Source organism: Poeciliopsis prolifica, unplaced genomic scaffold, assembly GCF_027474105.1.
Source record: "Poeciliopsis prolifica strain line A6 unplaced genomic scaffold, Auburn_PproV2 SCAFFOLD018, whole genome shotgun sequence".
NCBI classification, from domain to species: domain Eukaryota; kingdom Metazoa; phylum Chordata; class Actinopteri; order Cyprinodontiformes; family Poeciliidae; genus Poeciliopsis; species Poeciliopsis prolifica.
The window spans coordinates 5,910,510-5,930,668 of record NW_026562393.1 but is presented as its reverse complement, the minus strand read 5'-3'; the positions used below and the strand labels follow the sequence as shown (position 1 = coordinate 5,930,668).

Sequence of the window (20,159 nt, the reverse complement as noted above, 5' to 3'; positions counted from 1 at the left end):
ACAGAACTCTTGTCTCAGGACAAAGTCTTTGTGAGCCTTTTTAATACAGCAATTAGGCTAAGGTGTTCAGAAAGAAGTAAGAGAGATTCAGGCCTGCCATGAGCTGAAAACTGATGGAGCCAAGCAGGTACGTCTGCAGGCGAAGTCGGTGTTTCCAAAGGAAAGCGTTTCTCAAGGGCCAAACCTGACTGAACAAACAAAATAAAGTGCAAAACGATTGGACGAGCAAGTCAACGTAGGTGTTTCTTTAGTCTTTCTTGAGTTGAGGCTTTTAAACCTAACAGCACAAACAATTATCAAGCAAAGTGGTGGCAGTGTCATCCTACGGGACTGTTTTGATGTCAGTGGAATAGGGACGTTGCACAAAGTGGATGTGGACGACTTCCAAATTCTCTCATTTCTACCTAGATGGTTGAAAATCACAGATGGGGACTTACAACAGGACAATCACCCCAAAAGCATAACAACAGTTTCTGCAGTTGGATAAGGTAGCTTCTAGAGACATAATGGACGTTTTTCTGAATGGACGTATTCCACTCATCACAGAAGAGTTGAAAAATATTCATCCAAAATTATGCCAGAAGCTGGTTGATGGATTCAAACAGTGGGTGGTTGCCTAACGAACCATTTTAAAATTATTAGTGGGAGTGTATGCATATGTTTAAACTTATTAAGTTTTGATTAGAACAATACAGAGCAAATTAATTATTCCATCGTGGAGAAGGCACGCTTTACACAAAACCTTAAAAGCTTGAAATTAGTAGCATTCTTCCATATCAGTGTTTGTAACTTTCTCCAGCAAATGAGAACATTTACAAATACAAATTTTCAGCTGTTCTTTTTGTGCATCTGTCCTGAATTTGCCCTTATTTTAGGTTTCCAGTACACTATTAACATAAGATACGATTTTACTCTCCCCTTCTCTCACGATCGCTGACATGGATTTTAAAAGTGAGGTCAAACAGAGGTTTTTATAGCATCCTAAACATGGGCTTATTCTGTCATTTGTCTGTTGTGCTTTTATTAATAAGTAATCAATGCTTCGTAGTTTTAAGCAGCAACTGTTTTAACAAAACAGCTTTTCCTGTCAGGTGGAAAAAAGTTTGTTCTCAATGTTCCAACCACATTGCATCTACTTTGGACTGTGTGCAGGGTGACTTCATAACCATGAAATCCTTCCACTGTTAACCACAGAGACACACAAACACACACGAATGGTTTTCTGTTTGATAGGCGTCTAATTAATATTTATTTTTCTGAACTTCCCATGCACTGAAGAAACACTCAGACTTTTGTTTTGAAAAGTACGGAATTAGATTTCAATGATCCCAGATTTGAATAGTATGAAAAGTTTCTTTAGATTGTTATTCACTGTTCCGTCGTCTTAATGATCCTTCCTACCATTTTTCTTTCTTCGTTACTTCTTTCCCTCCCTCTTTCCTTCCTTCCATCTGTTCTTTTTCCATTCTCCCTTCCCCACATCCTTCCATCTTTCCCTCCTTTGCTTATTTATTTGAAGCATATTTAAAGCCTGCCCACCACCGAAATAACAGCTATAAATTCATGGTGAACTTAATTATGTTGCATTGTAAAATGTCCATAAAAGATTAAGAAAATTGGGTGTGGAAAAGTGTGACATTTTTATATGGAAAATTTGTTGGAACCCTGGACAAAATAATGATCAAAATATTCATTAAAATAAATGACCAAATTCCAACAAAATTCTCCTCAAGCTCAGAAGGAAAAAAAACGGATCCTTCAGCTTTCAGTGCAGAGGGATGATGGTGTGCATGTGTGTGTGTGTGTAAGGAGTGTTTTAACCTTGAACTAGTATCTGGAAGCCCTGTCCAGGACACAGTGCTAATAAAAGCAGTATGGAAATTCAGAGCTAATCTACTAATCACAGGAAAGCTAATTCAGTTTGGCTGGAGGTGAATGTAGCGCTGTTATTTAGGTGCTGACAGGGGCCCGGGCAGATTCTGATGGGGAGTAGTTTAGATCCTCATCAAACCGACTCGCAGGCCGGGTCACCTTGAGAGCCCTCGGGTGTTTCACTGCTACTGATCTCTGTAGGTGGCACAATTCAGATTCATCCACTGCTGAGTCTTTGGATCTTCTGAGGGATGCCCAGAACTTTCTCCCATGAACTTAAAAATAACTACTTTAACTACATATGCAAGGGTTTGCATTCATTTAACTTAGCTTAACAGCACATCTCTATTTCCTTCTTGAATTTTGACAGGATTTATTTTCTGGTTTAAATAATGTGCATCTGTTCGTTCCCAGGCTGATTCAGTCACCAGAATTGTGTAGCTCTATATCGACAAAAAACAACTTTTTGAACAAACATTAAAAGAACAGAAATTATTTCCATTGTCCTCTGGGGAGAATAAATAGCTTCTTCCCTTTTGTCCTCTTAAGCACCTTTTAATGATCATATTTTAACCATGTGCTGCCAAAGCTTGAATATCATTTCAAATGTCGTTTGGAGAACGATATTTTTCTGGGTTCTGTTCCTCACTTAGCCATCTTTGTCGTTTGCAGTTCTGGTCTATTCGTGTGACGTTTTGTATTAAGGTGAGATAATCGGCTGAGGGATACTTTGAATCTGTTTTCATCAGCATTTACTGAATGTCATTTTCTGTACAATCCACTCAGCATAAAGAAATGTGTTTATGTGATTCCAGTCATGATTATCCACCAGCAGTAGGTCACTTATAGTTATTTTGGTTTAGTCAATAGTCATTTCAGATGAGTCAGCTGGTCTCAGCACATATCGAAAGTAGGTGTAATTATGTTTATTTGTATTTTTGCTTTTGTGCATGAATGGCTTTGTGAACAGCTGAAATTGATATGCAGATATTCTCATTCACCGCATAAAAAGAGAGATCATATTTTAATCACTGTCTGACAATAGTCAATAGTTTATATACTGTACAGTTCCTAAGTATTTCAATCAACACCAGGCATTTATTCAAGATTGAAAGTCTTTGTCACTTTGAATTGCCGAATGGTCCAAAACTTGTTTCACTATGAAAAAATGGCATTCTTTCACAGTTTCAACAGTATTTTCACAAGATCTTTTTTTTCTTACTTTTGTTCTAGGTTAAATTTATACATTTTTCAGCAAACCACGTTTATCTCTTAAACATATAACTTCTCCTCTTAAACAGAAATGCATAAAATGTATTCACAGAAAGACTGGCTAGAGCGTTCGTTCAAGAGGAGTTGATGCAACGCTGTGACACTCTGAAATTGATATTTGATCTTGATCAGCACGGGCATGTAGTTTTTAAAATATTATCTCCCTAGCGCCACATTTGACTCTGTTGTTGTGAATGTACAGTCAGAGTCAGCTTTGACCTCACTATAGAGACGGATAAACACTCTCTAGGTCTGAATGGAGTCCTGGTGATCATGCAGCAGTACAGATCCAGGCAAACTCTCTCTGCAACATGTTTCCTTTTTTTTTCTTTTCTTTTCTTCTTCTTTTTTTTTTTTTTTTTTTTTGCTGTTTGTATATTATTCCTGGCCTTTCTCAACATCCCGGACTGACAGATGCTCTACTCTCTCAAGCCCTTCCAGAGTTCTACCTTATCTTTTTGTCCATGCACGCCTCCCTGCCCACGCTCACACGCACACACACACGCGCACGCACCCACACATGCAAGCACACACTAAGAAGCAGCACAATGCCTCCTCCGCCTCTCTGTCCGGTCTTCATGGGCTCTTACCGCACACAGCCTTCTTTCTTACCCAATCCGGCTTTCTACAGTCGGTGCTGTTGATCAATTTGGCTGGTGTTGACCCAACGCAGCGTCCCTTGTCAGTGGGAAGCTGAATAGAGCAGAGGCCTCCTGGTGTTTCGTTGGAAGGCAACCAGCTACTCAACTCTGGTGGCTGTAACTACACATATCCAGTGCAGGAACATTGTGATCTGTGCAAAGTTGCAAAGTCCATTCAAAGGAGAAGCAGATTTGTGAGCACACAGCAAGTGATGAGAATTTAAGACAAAAGAAGAAATAGTTTTGCATCGTTTTTGTCTTGGTGCATCTGCAGGTGCTAAATGAGGCAGTGGGAGCCATGATGTACCACACCATCACCTTGACCAGAGAGGACCTGGAGAAGTTCAAAGCCCTACGCATCATCATCCGCATCGGCAGCGGATATGACAACATCGACATAAAGGCAGCTGGAGAACTAGGTAAGGAATTGTTATTTTGGGGTTTTAAATATTCCTCTATTCATGTTTACATTTTACACATTAATTGTTGTAATCATATGAACTATCGTGTTCACATTCAGAACTGATAATGTGTTTTTAATGCTTTTATTTTGGTGCAACAATGCAAAATTAGAACAGACTTTGATCTAAAGCGCTCGGCCCAAAACAATACACAAATGACCTTAGTGTATAGTGGAAAACAAGTGGCTGCTTCAGTTGTCATTTTAAAAGTGAGGTTATGGCAAGCTGTTTATGAATATATTATTCATCCTGGCATGGCATTTTTTACCATCTAGTTTACAAAGCCTACTTGAGGTTAATGCTATTAAATTAACCACCAAATGCCATTTGGCTGACAGTTTGGCACTTCCTTTAGGTCTTGCAGGAAGTAATTTTTTTTATTAATTTGTTTGTTTGTTTGTTTGAAATAGAAAAGATGTTGTTGAGTTTGGGACCTAATCTAGTGGTTTATTGTAGTATTTTTTTTTATAGACTGGGAAAAGGCCCTGGCATTTGACATCTTTTCATACTTTTTTTTTGCCTTACTGTACCGCTCTGTCTTCAGGTTTTCAAAATAGTTTTAAACCGTTTGTTTGACAATATTTAATTGAACAATATGCAGATTAATGAAAAAACTCAATGAAGATCTTAGAAGAATGGTAAGTATTTATGATTAAAATGAACCCAAACAACAACAAAAAATAATTTTGGACTCATATCTTAAGAGCTGCATATTCCTAAATTATCAGTTCTAGTAAGTAATATGAGAGGAATTTAATTAAAAGTTCAGGAACAACTCAGGAATCTTTGACACTCTCAAGTGCTAAGAGTTGGAAAAAATGTTACTGCATTCTCAATCATTGATGAGGCTTTATTTTGCTATAAACGTCATAGGACTGGTGTTGATCGTGAACGAAGCCCTGCTCCAGAATCAACACCTTCATGCTTGTTAGAAATTTGCGACTACCTGCATGTAGAGGTCAAATATTTTTCTGGAAAAAACGCTGTGCGACAATGAGACAAACCATTTGATCAATGATGAGAAGTATATTCAGATGAGTCAAATCTAGAAACACAGTAGCAACTGTCAAGTATGGTGGTGGTGCCATCATGCTGTGGGGTTATTTCAGTGCCAGAAACACTGATTATTTACACAAAAACAATGGCATGTTGAAAAAAGTGTACCTCTGAAGTCTTGAACTTTGCCTCAGTGTAACACTTAAATGCATATTCCAACAGGACGATGATCCCAAACACACCAAACTGCTTATGCAAAAGATAATGCATGTTTATAGTGGGTTAACACATCTGCCCTAATGAAAATTCGTGGAATTTACTTAAAAGCTGGATCCGTCACAAGACCAAGCATGAGGGGGTTTTAGTAACACTGCTTCACTATAAAGAAAACCTGAATCAATATAGCAGCAGGTGTTTGGTTGGAGGTGTGGCTGTGAAAAGTGTTTTAACTCAAATGGTTTCCATTGATTCCATTACAGAGAGTTTTCCCCGCCATCTTCCTCATTTGGTCTTTTACCTGTCAATGACATGCTCCACTTCAAACGCCAGTATTTGGATTTATGCAGATTGCTTGCGAGTGATTCATCAAATTATTTGGAATGTGCTCAAAAAAAAAAAAAAATTCAAACAGGGTGTTGAAGATGGTGATCAAAAATAAGATCCATGTCTGAAGGGAATTTTTCATTGAAAAGATTTGCTTCAAGTACCTTTTCTGAGTTTCCTGGTATGCATTTTTAGAATAGTGTTTAAATAGTAAGATGAACCACAAAGATGGAACTACGAGCCAGACTTTTGAAAGCCACTGAAAGTAAAAGGAAGAAAAGAGTTTGGTTCATCCTCTGAACCACCACCCAGGCTCCTATCAGCAGGCTCAGTGGCTCAAACAGCTCTTAGAGCTGACAAAGCTGCCATTTCCCTGCCAATACGAGATACTGTGTCTAACTGCCACCCACTCACCGACAGCGCGCTGCCTTTTGCAACACAGGAGTCAAAAAGCTATCAGGCCTCGAGAAGGCAGCGCAGATATGACGGCTGTTCTCCGAGAGGAGAAAAAAAGAGGCCATTGATTGAGCATTGAACAGGCTCTGGGTATTTTTTGCTGTCCGCAGACCACCATGCTGTTACTCAGAGATACAGAGTGGGATGAGGGCATTAGTGGAGAGCCAGGGCAGGCAGAAGTGCTTTGAAAGGAGTATAAAAAAAAGATGTGAAGGAAAGACGAGGTAATACCGCGAGGTCAGAGGTTTAAATTGCTTGAAGGCAGCTAAATTGAGAACACTCTGCTGGAATATAACTCAACAGAAAGTCCCTAAAACTTCAATGTTTTCAGGTCATCCTGTTATTGGCAGTAGAATGCTTGCATTTGGCTGTGATAGTTCACTTTAATATAAAAAGGTGCAACATAAATAAAGATTTTTGGGTTTATATAAGCTACTTTAACATAGTATTCATGTTTGGTGGGTAGCAAATAAACTTTGACACAGACATTTGCATTGTTGCTTCTTGTATCCTATTATCCCAATTCAAGCTGAACATTTTCCAAGCAACAATTTATTTATTTTTTTACGTTGATAACCATAGTTTGGGTGAACACTGATAATTTTGTTTTTGCATCACCTATTCAAATTGATTTTAAACTCTTTTGGCCTCTTTCTAATTTTTCAGGGATTGCTGTGTGCAACATTCCCTCTGCAGCCGTGGAGGAGACGGCCGATTCCACCATTTGTCACATCCTGAACCTCTACAGGCGGAACACCTGGCTCTATCAAGCTCTTCGGGAGGGCACGAGGGTCCAGAGCGTGGAACAGATCCGCGAGGTGGCCTCTGGTGCCGCTCGCATCCGTGGCGAAACCCTCGGCCTCATCGGATTTGGTGAATATCCAAATACTTATTTTTGTACCAGTAATGAATCTCCTCCTTTTCCCTTAAAAGGCTTTCTATGTGGAGATGCCACGCTGATTTTCTCTGCACTCCAAGTGCACACTCCATAGGTGATCAATATAATGTCTAAGGAGGCTGAGGAGAAGAAACCAAAAAGTTCTTTCTCGTGCAGCACAAAAAATGCAAAGTCTAGCAGGAGGTTTTGCAGCTTCAACAGGCTCTCTAAATTATTAGGCTTTCCTTTATACAATCTGCAGATTGTGGCAACGATCACAGATGAAGCCGCAACAAAGCAGTCGCCTCATTTATGGAAAGAAAACACGTGGCGTCGTAATTTTTCCAAATCTGTTTTTCATCTCATCTCCTCTCATCTCATCTTGTTTTAATGAACCCAGTATTGTTTTATAAACTTGATGTAGTTCTTTTTATATCCCTACTTACATCTCTTTGTTTTCCTCTGACTTCAACACCTCACGCTCACAGAAAATAGCTCATTTTCAGTATTCTTCATAAATAACTTCCATACCGATGATCATTATTGTTCGTGCAATCTGGTAGCGATCGGGTACAACGCATTCACTGATCAGCGCCGACCACCAGCCAGTGCACACTACTTTCATGTAGTGTGTTTTCAGATCTCCTTGCCAGTCAGAGGGCCTTCTGTTTTTCTGCTCTGATAAGGTTGTTTTTTTTCCTGCTCTGCTCGTCCCCCAGATTATCTCAAGGTTGTCTGTTTGGCCTCCCTCCGGGCCGACTCCCTCTATCCGCTCTCACAGCCCACCGCTCTAATGCTCCGCCATAATATCTTTATTATTTTCTTCTCTTCTGTTTTTCGACTCTTCGTCTCTGTTATTGCTCTCCCCTGACATCTCGCGCGGCCATAATCAGCCCTCATGGCGTACTCCATTCTGCCTTAGTGTGTGTAAATGTGTACGTTTCACTCTCGGCCACTGTTTCTCTATTGATTGTGTGTGTGCTTTTTTTTGTTTTGTTGTTTTCTGATCCATTGTCTCCTGTCAACATTGCCGGGCACTCGAATGCTCAGCGTTCTCATAAGCATTTGAAGAGTGCCACCTTATCTCTGTGTCCACACACAAACGCACACAACCTGCAGGTCCCAGACAGCTGTGCAGACTAACCGTGCCTGAGCACTGGGCTCTGGCGTAGAAAACCGCCTTCCTCATTCTCTTGTTTTTACCCAATCCTCCCACTTCTAGCCTCATCCTGGAGTCCTTCTGGCTCAAGCAGTTCTCAAACAGTGTCCATTGTTAGTGGAAAAGCAAAGGCATGCTGGAGTTTGCTTGGGCTGCCAGCTGCAGATACAAAGGTTCTTCAGGTGTCAAACTTGAGTCACTTCTGCTTTGTTAGATTTTTAAGTAATTCATTTAATTGTCTTTATCTGAATAACGAATGAATTCATTGAACTGTAACATATCAATGTATGTTTAGAAATGTCCGAATGTCAAAATAAAAGGATTATTAGATTTTTTTTTTCCTTAATACTGGAAGCAAAACATTAATCACAAGCATTAAATACATCCAGTTCACCCCTGCTTTAAATTTCTGTCATATCCAGCTACTATTTTATGTAACATTCAGAGGTCTTCATCTTCACTCTGTCTCTTTGAATAGGTTGGCAACACAAAGCAAAAAGTCAAGTCAAGAACGAGCCAGACACTGAAACGCTCCCATGGGCGACAGAACCTCTGGTTCTTTTACAGTTATTGGTATTGATCAGTGCATGAAGAAGCTGAACAGAAATGAGCTTTGATACTCAGGTATCTTATATAGCTTCCATTACAGCCGCGGTGCCACAAAAAGCAAATGTCGTTTTATTCTCAATGCATCAGCTGTAAATAAATCTGATTCTGTTTCAACTATAAAATGTTTATATTGGTAGAAAATGGCTGAAGAAGCCTGCAGCTGCAGGACAATTTTTTTAAGCTTCAGAACAGCCTGTTGTGATTCACATCACATGCAGACACCCCCTTTCTGCTGAGTTTTAAGACTGCAATCAGAAACAACAGAGGATGGCAATAAGTTCATTCCTTAGAGTTCTCACACTGTCTAGAAAAGTCTGGAGTAAATGGATTGTTTGATTGTTCATCCATCTGTTTGTCCATCCATCTATATCATCCATCTGTTCATTTGTTATACATCTATCTAGCTATTGGTATCTCTGACAGGAAGGGGACAAATGGGACAATCGTCTTGTTCCCATGGCATCTGGAACTGGGTCCTTCAACTATCAAATGATGGTCAATATATCATTTTCTCCTCCAAAAGAGGCTTGCTGGTGAATAAAAATGTAGTGTGAATATTTAAGTTACAAGTAATGATAAAGGTGGTTTGCTCTCTGACAAGCTGTGGTTAGTTCAGACCAGTAAAATCTAAAATACTCTGTGCGCTACAGCAGGGAGAGAGGAAAGCACAATCTGTCCCCGTTCTGGGTCAGGCAGTTGCTACATCATTTTGATATAAACGGCACCGCGACTGTCACCTGACAAACACGCCTCAGTTCACTCCCTAAACCAGTTTCTCCTCTGTGTTCTCTGATCTAATGGTGTTAACAAACTTGTTAGCACCAAGTCAGACACATCTCTGACATCTTTTGTCTGGTGGTGAGCGGCCGTGGATGAAATTGAGATACTGCTGTCGAACGTCATTTGCTGAAGAACGGTACATATTATGACATTTGAAGTACAAATATACACATCTCATTCTAGCAGTATCCTAAAGTATCATCGATTTGCTTTCCATAGCCCAGCTTTAGGGTTAAGGAAAGCCAAAAGTGCCATAATTCAATACTGCAAAAGGACACAAATTGTTTTTGATGAATATGAAAACTGCAATACACCTGGAAATTCACGTGACAAATAAATCACTCAACTTGTAGGTTAAGCGAGACACAACAGCAGTTTAAATTAGTTCATGGTGTACTTTAGCACAGGAAGCAAAAAAGCAATTAAAAAAATACATTTCTTTGTGTGATTTTGATATAAGTTTCATTAAATCTTTAGTTTGATTCCCCAATTTAAGTACTTAAGTGCCAATGTACTGAAAAAAATATGTATTTACATGAGATAAATCACTTGAATTTTATTCAAGTGATCAACTGTAACAATATATTCAAATAGATGATATTTCTTCTATTAGATTTTTTTTCTATGACTTATAGAATACATCTGATATTTTCTAGAGCCAAGGCAAAGCTCTCTGCTGGCTTTTGATCCATCCATCCATACTTTTTTTCAGGCTTTGGTAACTTTTGTAGAATTTAAAGTGAAGGGCAGTATCCAGAATTATCCAGTAGTGCATTTAAAATGAAGAAGGAAAGTCTGTTCATCTGAGTTTGGAAAAGTTTGAAAATTGGTCATTAAATATGTGCAGGAACCCTGATTCCTCTACTCTGAGGAGCTCAAGTGTGCTCAGAAAATACCCGGGTATAAAGCAGCTACGACAGAAACAGAAGCTGAGTGTGTCTAAAAGTAAAATGATTAATCATGTTGGAAACACTTTGCCAACCATCGCTTTTGAATCTATTTAGAAAATGACTGAATAATTAGCTGTTAATTTAGCTGCAACTTTCTGTTGCTCCGTTCTGAATCCTCTCTTTTCTTAATGGACATAACGCTCCATCTCAGAGAGACAAGTCCCAGAGAGCATAAAGGACATTATCGATCCTTTCCACAGCCAACGCCAGACAGCTCTCCTTTACTCTGCAGCCACCGAGCAGAACGCTTCCTCCAGCCAACTCGAGAGGAGACTCTCATCCTACACAACACATGGCTGCGAGAGACGGAGACGCTTAATATGTGCAGCAGAGTCCCACTCTGAAACACTGTCTGTTACCTCACTCTGTGAGATGATTTCTGTGTCACGACTCTTTCTCAAACTCTTCAATGATTTTAATCTCTTCAAGACAAGGAAAACATCTTTCACTGATGGAAATTGTTACAAATAGTCATGAACTGATTTGAAAAACTTGCATTGAAGATAAGAGGGTTTCGCAGAATTTGCACAGAAATCTACTGCAGATATGTAAAACATAATCAAACTATTTTTAATTAACAATTATTGTTCCAGCAAAGAAAAGCTACATGTCATTCGCTCACCTGTCTGCTACGTCCACCAGTCTTGATTTAAGACCGCCACTGTCGCCTAATATTCTCTAACAGACATATGAGACTTTCAAAGTGTTGGAAATTAATTGCTGAGATTAGTTAGCACACCTTTGGAGTGTGCACTTACGCAAATTGCTTGTGCCCGCAGGTCGTTCGGGTCAGGCAGTGGCCGTCCGGGCTAAGGTCTTCGGCTTCAATGTCATCTTCTACGACCCATACCTGCAGGACGGACTGGAGCGCTCGTTGGGCGTGCAGCGCGTCTACACCCTGCAGGACCTGCTCTACCAGAGCGACTGCGTCTCCCTGCACTGCAACCTGAATGAGCACAACCATCATCTCATCAACGACTTCACCATCAAACAGGTGAGAACGGCCTGATGACTGAACCATAGTGATGTGATGTAAATGATTCTGTCTCAAGAGCTATCAAAAATCAGTCTGAAGGGTGAAATATTTACCAATTCATTAAATATTTCAGATTTAAATGGATTGGGATGAATCAAAGATAATTATATGTCAGTTAGTATCATATAACAAACCAAGAGGATCTTGTAATTAATGTAATCAAGAATTCAGTTAAATAATTAAGGTATTTAGTTATGATTAATTTAACCTAGAAGAGCTGTACAAACGACAACTCTCAAGTTATTTCTACTCTATGCCATTAATAAAGCTGTTGAGCTTGTCTTTAGGAACAAATATCTTTGTGTTTCTGTTTTTGAAGGTCTTGTAGTAATACTGCATGTTCAACAAATAATGAAGAAATGCAAGATTAACTAGTTTTTTTTTTATTTGAAAATCTGTCTTGTCTATCCAGTTTTGATGTCTGCATTGGGTTACAGTGACATATACATCCAGGCCTCCTCTTAGGGTCCGGATGACATCAACAGAGTTGGACTCTGTTATCATTTTGGAATTGTGTTTTCACATTTCCCAGAAAGCATATATTTATATTTCAGAAAGAGATGATCATCGACGGTCAAACATGGTGGTGCTTTGCTTGTCCAGGTCCTGAAATGGGTTCTGTTATTGATGTAGCCATGAATGTTGCTCTGTTCCTGTAATTGCCGAAGGACAACGTTCAACCATAAATTTGTTACCTTAAGTTAAAAAGCACTTATGTTATGCAGCAAGATGATGATCCAAAGCACAACTCCAAAACAATGTCCAGACTTGATTCCGATTAGGATGTTTTGGTGTGAGCTTAATCTGGTCATTTCTGCTCAAAAAACCCTCAGATGTGGCTGAATTGAATCAGTTCTGAAAAGAGTTCATCAAAAGTTTTGCAAAGCAATGTAAAATACGTAATTCCTGTTATGCAATCATCTGAAAGGAGTCATTGCACCTGTTTGTGGCATTGCCATTACTTTTTTAACTTTTTCACATCGGATCTGGTTGGTTTGGATGTAATACTTCTTCTAATAAAGGAAATAATCTTTTTTGTTTACTCATGTCTGATGTTAACCGTGATATGATCTGAAACATTTATGTGTGTCAAGAAAGCAAAAAAAGAAAAAAAATACTTTCATGTCACTGCACGTTGACAGGCATTCAAGTTTTTTCTCTTAGGATGAAACTTTAAAACTATAAAGTCATGGACGTTTTGGAGGTAGCTGTGACTAGACCTAAAAGGTCATACATGGACAGTACAAAAAAAACCTCAGAGGATAGAAATTAAATCTGATGTGATCAGTACCCTGAACCTGCCTAGAGTGATTTCTGGTAAGTGGGCACTGATGAGCTGTAGGTTTATCACACTTCCAGCCTGTGGGATGTCCCAACCTAAAGAAAGCAAAAAGTGAAGAGGGGTGAAGACAAAAAAAAAAAAAAAAAAGAACCAGCTTTTTATCTGAAGCTCCACTAAAGCTGGACACAAATTCATTCCTTTGCTCTGTCAAATGCAATTAGCACCAGCCCACGGCTATAACAAATATATTGACTGGCTGCACAGCGGGAGGCGGAGGGACAGAGCTGCTCTCCGACTCGCCGTCTGAGGCGACATCTGCAGGGAAGCTGAGGAACTGCATCTGCACTTTCCTCCTCAGCGTTCCAGTCTCCTCGTTGAGATGTTCAGAATGCATGAAGAGATAAGTAAGAGTGGGAGTAACAGCCTAACCCAGTTAAATACACATTTCTACAAAGCTCATGACTCTCAGTTGCTTCTTTAAGTGCTGCAATGAAGCAACACTTTTTCTTCACTAATGCGTCTAAAAATGTCGACGGTTCTTCTCAGATGCTAAAATGGAAATGGAAATGTGTGTGTGTGTGTGTGAAAACAAGCAGAGCCTAATAATTAAAGACCGTTTGTTTATTTTTTTGTCTGTGTCACAGATGCGTCAGGGCGCGTTTCTGGTCAACACCGCGCGGGGAGGCCTGGTGGACGAGAAAGCTCTGGCTCAGGCGCTGAAGGAGGGCAGGATACGGGGAGCCGCCCTGGACGTCCATGAAACTGAGCCCTTCGCGTAAGTCGCTCAGACTGAACCGGATGTACAAAAGGAAGTTCAGCCAGTTGGGAAAGAGGCATTGAGTTGAAACACCCGATCTTCATCTAAAAGGGTCAATCAGAGAGTTGTGGAGGAATTGCTTTGACAGAATTTTATGAAGACTGTTCCCCACTGTGGTTTTAAATCCAACATAAAGTGAAGAAATTACAAGATTCTCTCCATTTAGCCATCAAAAGACATGGCTCTAAGTCCTATCTGATCCAGAGGAAGAACGCTGATTTTTATTCTCCAGTTTTGTAGCCTTAAGATCAAGAGATTTCTTCTATGTTGACTTCTGGCTAACTATTTGCTGCATCTCTTCAGTATCGACGTTTTGTTCCTATCTGATTGAAATTTGTTAAGACTTCAGATTGCTTTCCAATCTTCTCAAACACAGGGTGTCATTGTTGGTCAATGCTCCAATTGTGTGATTTTAAACAATGTTTTGCAAGTCTGAAAATTCTGGTAGAATTTGTTTTGTCCACCCTTTGTTTTATGTAATTGAACTGTTCAATCTGGCAACAATGAAAGCATAATTGCTTTAGCTTTAAGCATATTTAAATAGATAAAGGTTCAGTTGGCCATAAGCTAACTGCAGATTTCCGTTTCTGAATTTGAGCTCAAACGGTTAAAAACTGCTGGCAAAAACATCGACCTTCCTTCTTTTAAGCTGTGAGCCAAGAAGTCACTTAACTCTTGTCCTCCAGTCTCCCACCTTTTAGAGATCCATGTTTCAGATCTCAGAGGGTAGCTGGTGCTGATGAGTCGTTCACGCATCAGGGGCATCATGGGAGGTTTTTGGATGCTGTGTGTTTCCGGCTGGCTGCCCAACTGACTGGCTGCTGTTGCACGGGGCTGAAAGTGATCCACTAACCTAATATGTCAACAAGGGATGGAGCGTAACTTTGTCCCAATTGTCCCACATGACACGGCTCTGATTTGCTGCCGAGTCGTTGCACAAGCAGATCACACAGGAATCTTATGAGGACAGAGGAAGAGTAGGAGAAGGAATATAAACAAGATGAGATTTTGTCTTTCTATTAGACAGGAGACTTGCTGATTCTAGATGCTTATTAGGAGCATCTCAGTATTTTTGAACATCAACAAAAATTTGATTCATCCATTTTCTATTTTGTCATTTTAGTAAAATAGATTCGTTATAGGTTTTGGTCAGGCATTATTAGCCAACCAGCCATTATCATACTGCCAGAACTACTCAAGTGGGCAGGTGACAAGTTTGTCAGAAAAATGAAATCAACATCTGTAGAAATCTTCCAAGCAGAAGGAAGCATGAAGTGCTCTAAAACTTTCTAATAGACTGATTCGCTTAAGTTTTCCATTGCTATGCTTTTGGATGTTTTCTGTGAACATCCGGTTTCTTTAGCAATGAGTTTGTTCCAAATGCCAAAATGTAGCGGCTAAGCTATTGTTAAAGTGGAAATCAGGTTTGATTTATGGAAAACACTCATTTAAAAAAAATATGTAATGGCTTTTTATTGAGAATTTAAAAGTGTTAGAAGCTGTCAATAAAAAAAAAAAACAAAAAAAAACAACAGCAATTAGAAACTATAAAACCGTAAAATTGTGGAAAATTTATAGAAACTGTGTGTGTGTGTGCTGCAGTTTTGCACAGGGCCCTCTGAAAGACGCGCCAAACCTGATCTGCACGCCTCACACAGCCTGGTACAGTGAGCAGTCCTCTCTGGAAATGAGGGAGGCGGCTGCCACTGAAATCCGAAGAGCCATCACAGGTACGCAGAACATTCACAGATCCCCGTGGAACAGGTGTCAGCTCTGGCTCAGTATGTCCTTATGCTCCATCAGCATTTCACAACAACATCCAGACTGACGCGTCATCTTGATTTGCATATGTTTAAGCAACTCGTTTGCTCGTCAGCGCCATCTAGCGGGTCGTTCCATCTTTTTGGATTCATCCGTCTTCTACTCTGTGTCCGTTTCATTTGGTAGGACGAATCCCCGATAGTCTACGAAACTGTGTGAACAAGGAGTTTTTTGTTACCACGGCCCCCTGGGGAGTTATGGAGCAACCAGGCGTTCACCCTGAGCTCAACGGCGCTGCCTACAGGTAGGAGCGGAAAGTTCTGGAGGGCTGTATGTGTCTTTAAAAGTCCTTCATTTAAGGACGGAGACCATTTTATGTGATTTTCTTCACAGTGAGCTCATTTAATATTTCCCAGCTGACGAGTGATTAAACCGTCAATACAGTGCCTTACAAAAGTATTCACACCCTTGAATCATTTCTACATTGACTTTACAGCCACAAATTCTACTGGTCTTATTGGGATTTTATCTGACAGAGAAACACAAAATAAAAGAAAAATCTGTTTTTAAAATGGTTAATGTGCTGCTTGCCCTCCCTTTCCCTGCTGAAGAAATACCTCCCCACAGGATGACGCTGCCACCCCCATGTGCCACTGTAGGGATGGTGCGTTCAGGGAACAATTTGGGTTTTCACGTCAAAATCTTTTGAGTTATGCTCCCACTTTTCTATATCTCCTTCTTCCACATTTGCTGACTTCCTTACTTGGCTGCAAATGACAAAAGAATTAGTCACACTAGTTTTCAAGGGTGCCAGATTAAAGCAGGCTGAACAAAAAGGTGTGTCTTTAGATATTTATGTGTTAGTTTGAAAACTATACATCATGTTCCTTCTACTTTGTAATTATCCACTACTTTTTTATTCATCACATCCAATCCCAATAAGAATCATCATAGTTTGTGGGTGCGGTGCAACAAAATGTAAAAAAAATTCAGGGGATATGAATTATTTAGCAAGATACTGTGTCACAGAGCCCCCAAACACTCTCTACCTGTGTGTCCATTATATTCAGTTCTGGGTTCTTTTATCTCAGCATGTCCACCTCCGTCTCCTTCTTTCATGCAGCCAAGTGAACCAAACTCTCCAGGCTGTAGCAACTGGCATCCCCCAAGACAAAATTAATGCCTAGATCAGGAGCAGGTAAATGAGACACCATGGATGGAAACTTCTCACCTTAAACTCACCTTGAACTCACCTTGAACTCACCTGATGTGTGCTCTCCCCTACCTCTATAAACCACCCCACCCCTCGAGAACTCACCCGTTTGACTGAACTCAGAGTAGAGCTGGATGGCAGTGAATGTGGGTTTTGAGTGTCCCAGTAAGCATGATGCAATTCTGATGCAATCTCATGGATGGACAGATTTTCTGTGGTTTCCTCTTTCTGGGTATTTTTTTTTTTTATTTGTATGTTTGGGGATAGCTTCTTTGCTGGTTTATGGGTTTTATTGGGATTTTTTTTTTCTTCCTAGAAAGCCCTTTGTGTCTCTTTCTTCCAAATATATCCCAGAGCCAAATCAGGAACTACAAATGTTTACTTACTTTAGAATGCCTTCAAAGAGTTTTACATAGCTTATGAAAATCAACTTTATGTTAATTCAGTTATTTTTCTTTGAGGCTTATCAAATATCAGAATTTGATTAAGGCTCACTAAAAAGAGGAAAATCATGACTCCCAAACAAGATGGTAGTAACTCCCAAACAAGATGGTAGTAAAAGTAATAAAAATGTTTATGTAATTAGGTCTAAATTAAAAAAAAAAAAGTGTCACATAAAGACCAACTGTGGTGCATCTATTATCAATGTTGCAAGATTATGCAACTCTAATCTGAACAAATTAAGTTGTGCTTTTATGTGAAAGGTAAAACTTAAAACGATGTTTCATATGAGGTACTGCAAACAACAGCTACTAAGGCATCACCATTTTGAAACTGTACTTTTCACTCTGTACAGTATATAGATATAAATTGATGATATAAATATAGCAATGGTAAATTATTATATAACTGATTGTTTAGAAGTTGTCCCTATTGTTGCCCTTTTTTCAGCTTGAAACTGCATTTAATATTGACAGATAACAGAATAAGTCATCTCAAATGATTAGCACTTTTAAATTTGTTAAATAAATAGCATAGGGTATTTAGCTTAGCACTTCTTCACAAATTATTTTCCAATTATTTAGTTAAAGATTTTAATAAGTTCATGTGATTTTGGTACTTCTAAAAGTCAAACTCTCATTTAAGCTGAATTCTTAAAAGTAGGAACTTTTAATACGAACACATGAATCAGTTCCTGAAGAGGTTTCTGTGGTGGGAAAGAGGCAGTAGGGTCTCTAGATGTGTGCTGAAATTCAATATTTTAGCTTATACTGCACTTAACCTTGAATCCTCTACCACCAGATATCCGCCGGGTGTTGTTGGAGTGGCTCCAGGCGGCCTCCCGGGGGCGTTAGAGGGCATGGTGCCCGGTGGGGTCCCCATCGCCCACACTCTGCCCTCTGGTACACACCCTTCCCAGGCCCCATCACCAAACCAGCCCTCCAAACACGGCGAGACGAGAGAGCACCTCACCGAGCAATAGCAGAAGAGGGGATCCGAGCAGCGAACATCTCATCTGACAACGCTCAGAAAACCAACCGATCACGAAGTAAACCGACCAACCTGGGGACCAAGAGACAGTGAAAAACGACACAAAGCGGCTGCCTGTTGAACCAGCCTGGAAATGGGAACTAAGGAAGTGTTACGGGGAATTTGTACTTTTAAAGTTTCGGTTTTTACTCTGTCTGTTTGAGTTCTGTACCGACTTTACTCTTTGATGATGTTTTTGAGGTTTTTTTTTTCTCCTCCACCTTTGGGACATGCCTATGATTGTGGACACAGAGTCCAGTGCTTTTAGTGCTCCAGGATTACCTGATAAGACTCTGTTCTGCCTACCCTATACAAATGGAAAATATAGGCCCACTTCTCAGAAGAACAGAAAAAAAAGACCATCCTGTGCTACTGGACCTCATTCATCCCCCTCCTGAACTCCAAACACCTTTCCAATACCTCCTTTATGTAACAAGTGCGTGTTGATTAGATTTCCCTCCCCCATCTAAGGCTCAGAAAAGATTTTATTTTGTTTTCTTTTTTAGTGTGAATGATTAAGATTTTATTATCAACATATATCTATTTATCATTCAAATAAACATGAGATTTGTCATCAGTTCTAATAATCTATAGTGATTTTCAACCCTTTCCTGGCAGCAATTCACAGCTGCAATATGACCATCACCGCTAGGGGTCACTTTTATACTTTGGAGATGTCCACTTTTTGGTAGGTAAACAATATGAGGGTTGAGTTTTAAGTTATATATAGAGGTGTACAGCTACCTCGGTTTTTAAAAAGGGGACCTGCAACCTACCTACCATCAATGATCATTCAGGTTCCTGAGTAAATTCACTGCTGGCAGGAAAGGGTTAAAGCACACTTCAGTTCTTAACTCAGGAAAAACACTTTTTTGCAGATTTCCTTCCCATTAAATTTTCATCACTTGAGTTGTAAAAAAGGAAAAAGAAAGATGAGACTAATCCGGTTCGTCTGAATACGTTCTCCTCCATCATCCTCTCCATTGTGGTATTTTTCTATACAAGGTGCATCATATGTTTTTGGTGTTAAAGAGTTTTGAGGAGTCCTGTTAGATTTGTATTGCCTAGTTAAATGTTCCTATAACCATAGTCCTATGTGATCCATCCTCTCTCTCCTCCCTCCTTACGTTTTCTTTGTTCTATTCAAGGCCTGGTTCTTTGGGGAAGGGGGGGGTCGTCCTGTACTCTGTAAGAGCAATAGCTGAAACTCAATAGAGTCCCGACAATAGCAGAAGAGGCAGCCAGCAGTATGTTTTTGTTTTTAGTGTGAGTATTTGTATTTGTTTCTTGTACAAGGTGAACATTTAGCATTCAGTACAGTTCAAATAAAGAGATGATTCAGAGAGCCAGTTGTCGTGTGACTTGATTCTGATCTTTAGGTGCGACTTCAAAAGACGTTTTGACTGGAAGCCTTCCAGGATCAAATCAAATAAATGTATTTTAAAAATAGTACAATGAACCATCACATCTTCCATCTTAAAAAACTTTCACTTCTCATGAAAACAATATGTGCTAAATAATATAAAGTTTGAAATCACAGATCATAGTTTGTACTTCCTCTGAATTTACAGGCTTTTATGTGAAACGTTTTGGAAGGTAACATGCAAAAAGTTAGAAGAAAATGTCTTACGGTGGTTTTGACCTCATATGGAATGCAGTCTGTATATTCTTCAAACTTTCTAACAAACGAAAGTTACTTCCAAGCAAGTAAGCACTAATATTCTGAGTTTTTTTTTTCCATAATACTATAAAATGTGGTCAAGACTATTACAGACCACATATCCTCAGACTTGAAGGTTATTTTCTGAAAATACCACAACCCATGGAAGTTTTTTTTTTTTTTTTTTTAATTCATCATTTTCAAAGAATTTGAAAAGTGATTGTGTTCTTTTCCCCTCAATCCTCTAACTGGAATTATTGATAATATAGCTAATATTTTCCCTGAAGTTACAGAGTACCGTCTA

At 39.5% G+C, this 20,159-nt stretch overlaps 1 protein-coding gene across 6 annotated transcripts in view; it reads left to right on the top strand.

Annotated features, from left to right (window-relative positions):
- Positions 1–19,540, top strand: part of LOC129367875 (C-terminal-binding protein 2) — a 108,607-nt gene extending 89,067 nt beyond the window's left edge. For 4 of the 6 annotated variants that reach the window (XM_055042502.1, XM_055042500.1, XM_055042503.1 and 1 more), the window contains 7 exons: positions 4,060–4,204; positions 6,908–7,114; positions 11,396–11,610; positions 13,579–13,709; positions 15,354–15,481; positions 15,699–15,816; positions 17,968–19,540. In XM_055042502.1, the coding sequence (XP_054898477.1) occupies positions 4,060–4,204; positions 6,908–7,114; positions 11,396–11,610; positions 13,579–13,709; positions 15,354–15,481; positions 15,699–15,816; positions 17,968–18,148 (1,125 nt within the window). In that variant the 3' untranslated portion in view covers positions 18,149–19,540. Of the gene's footprint in view, positions 1–4,059; positions 4,205–6,907; positions 7,115–11,395; positions 11,611–13,578; positions 13,710–15,353; positions 15,482–15,698; positions 15,817–16,635; positions 16,711–17,967 lie in introns of all 6 variants that reach the window. The other 2 variants (XM_055042506.1, XM_055042501.1) reach the window with 1 other exon arrangement.
- The last annotated feature ends 619 nt before the right edge of the window (positions 19,541–20,159 follow it).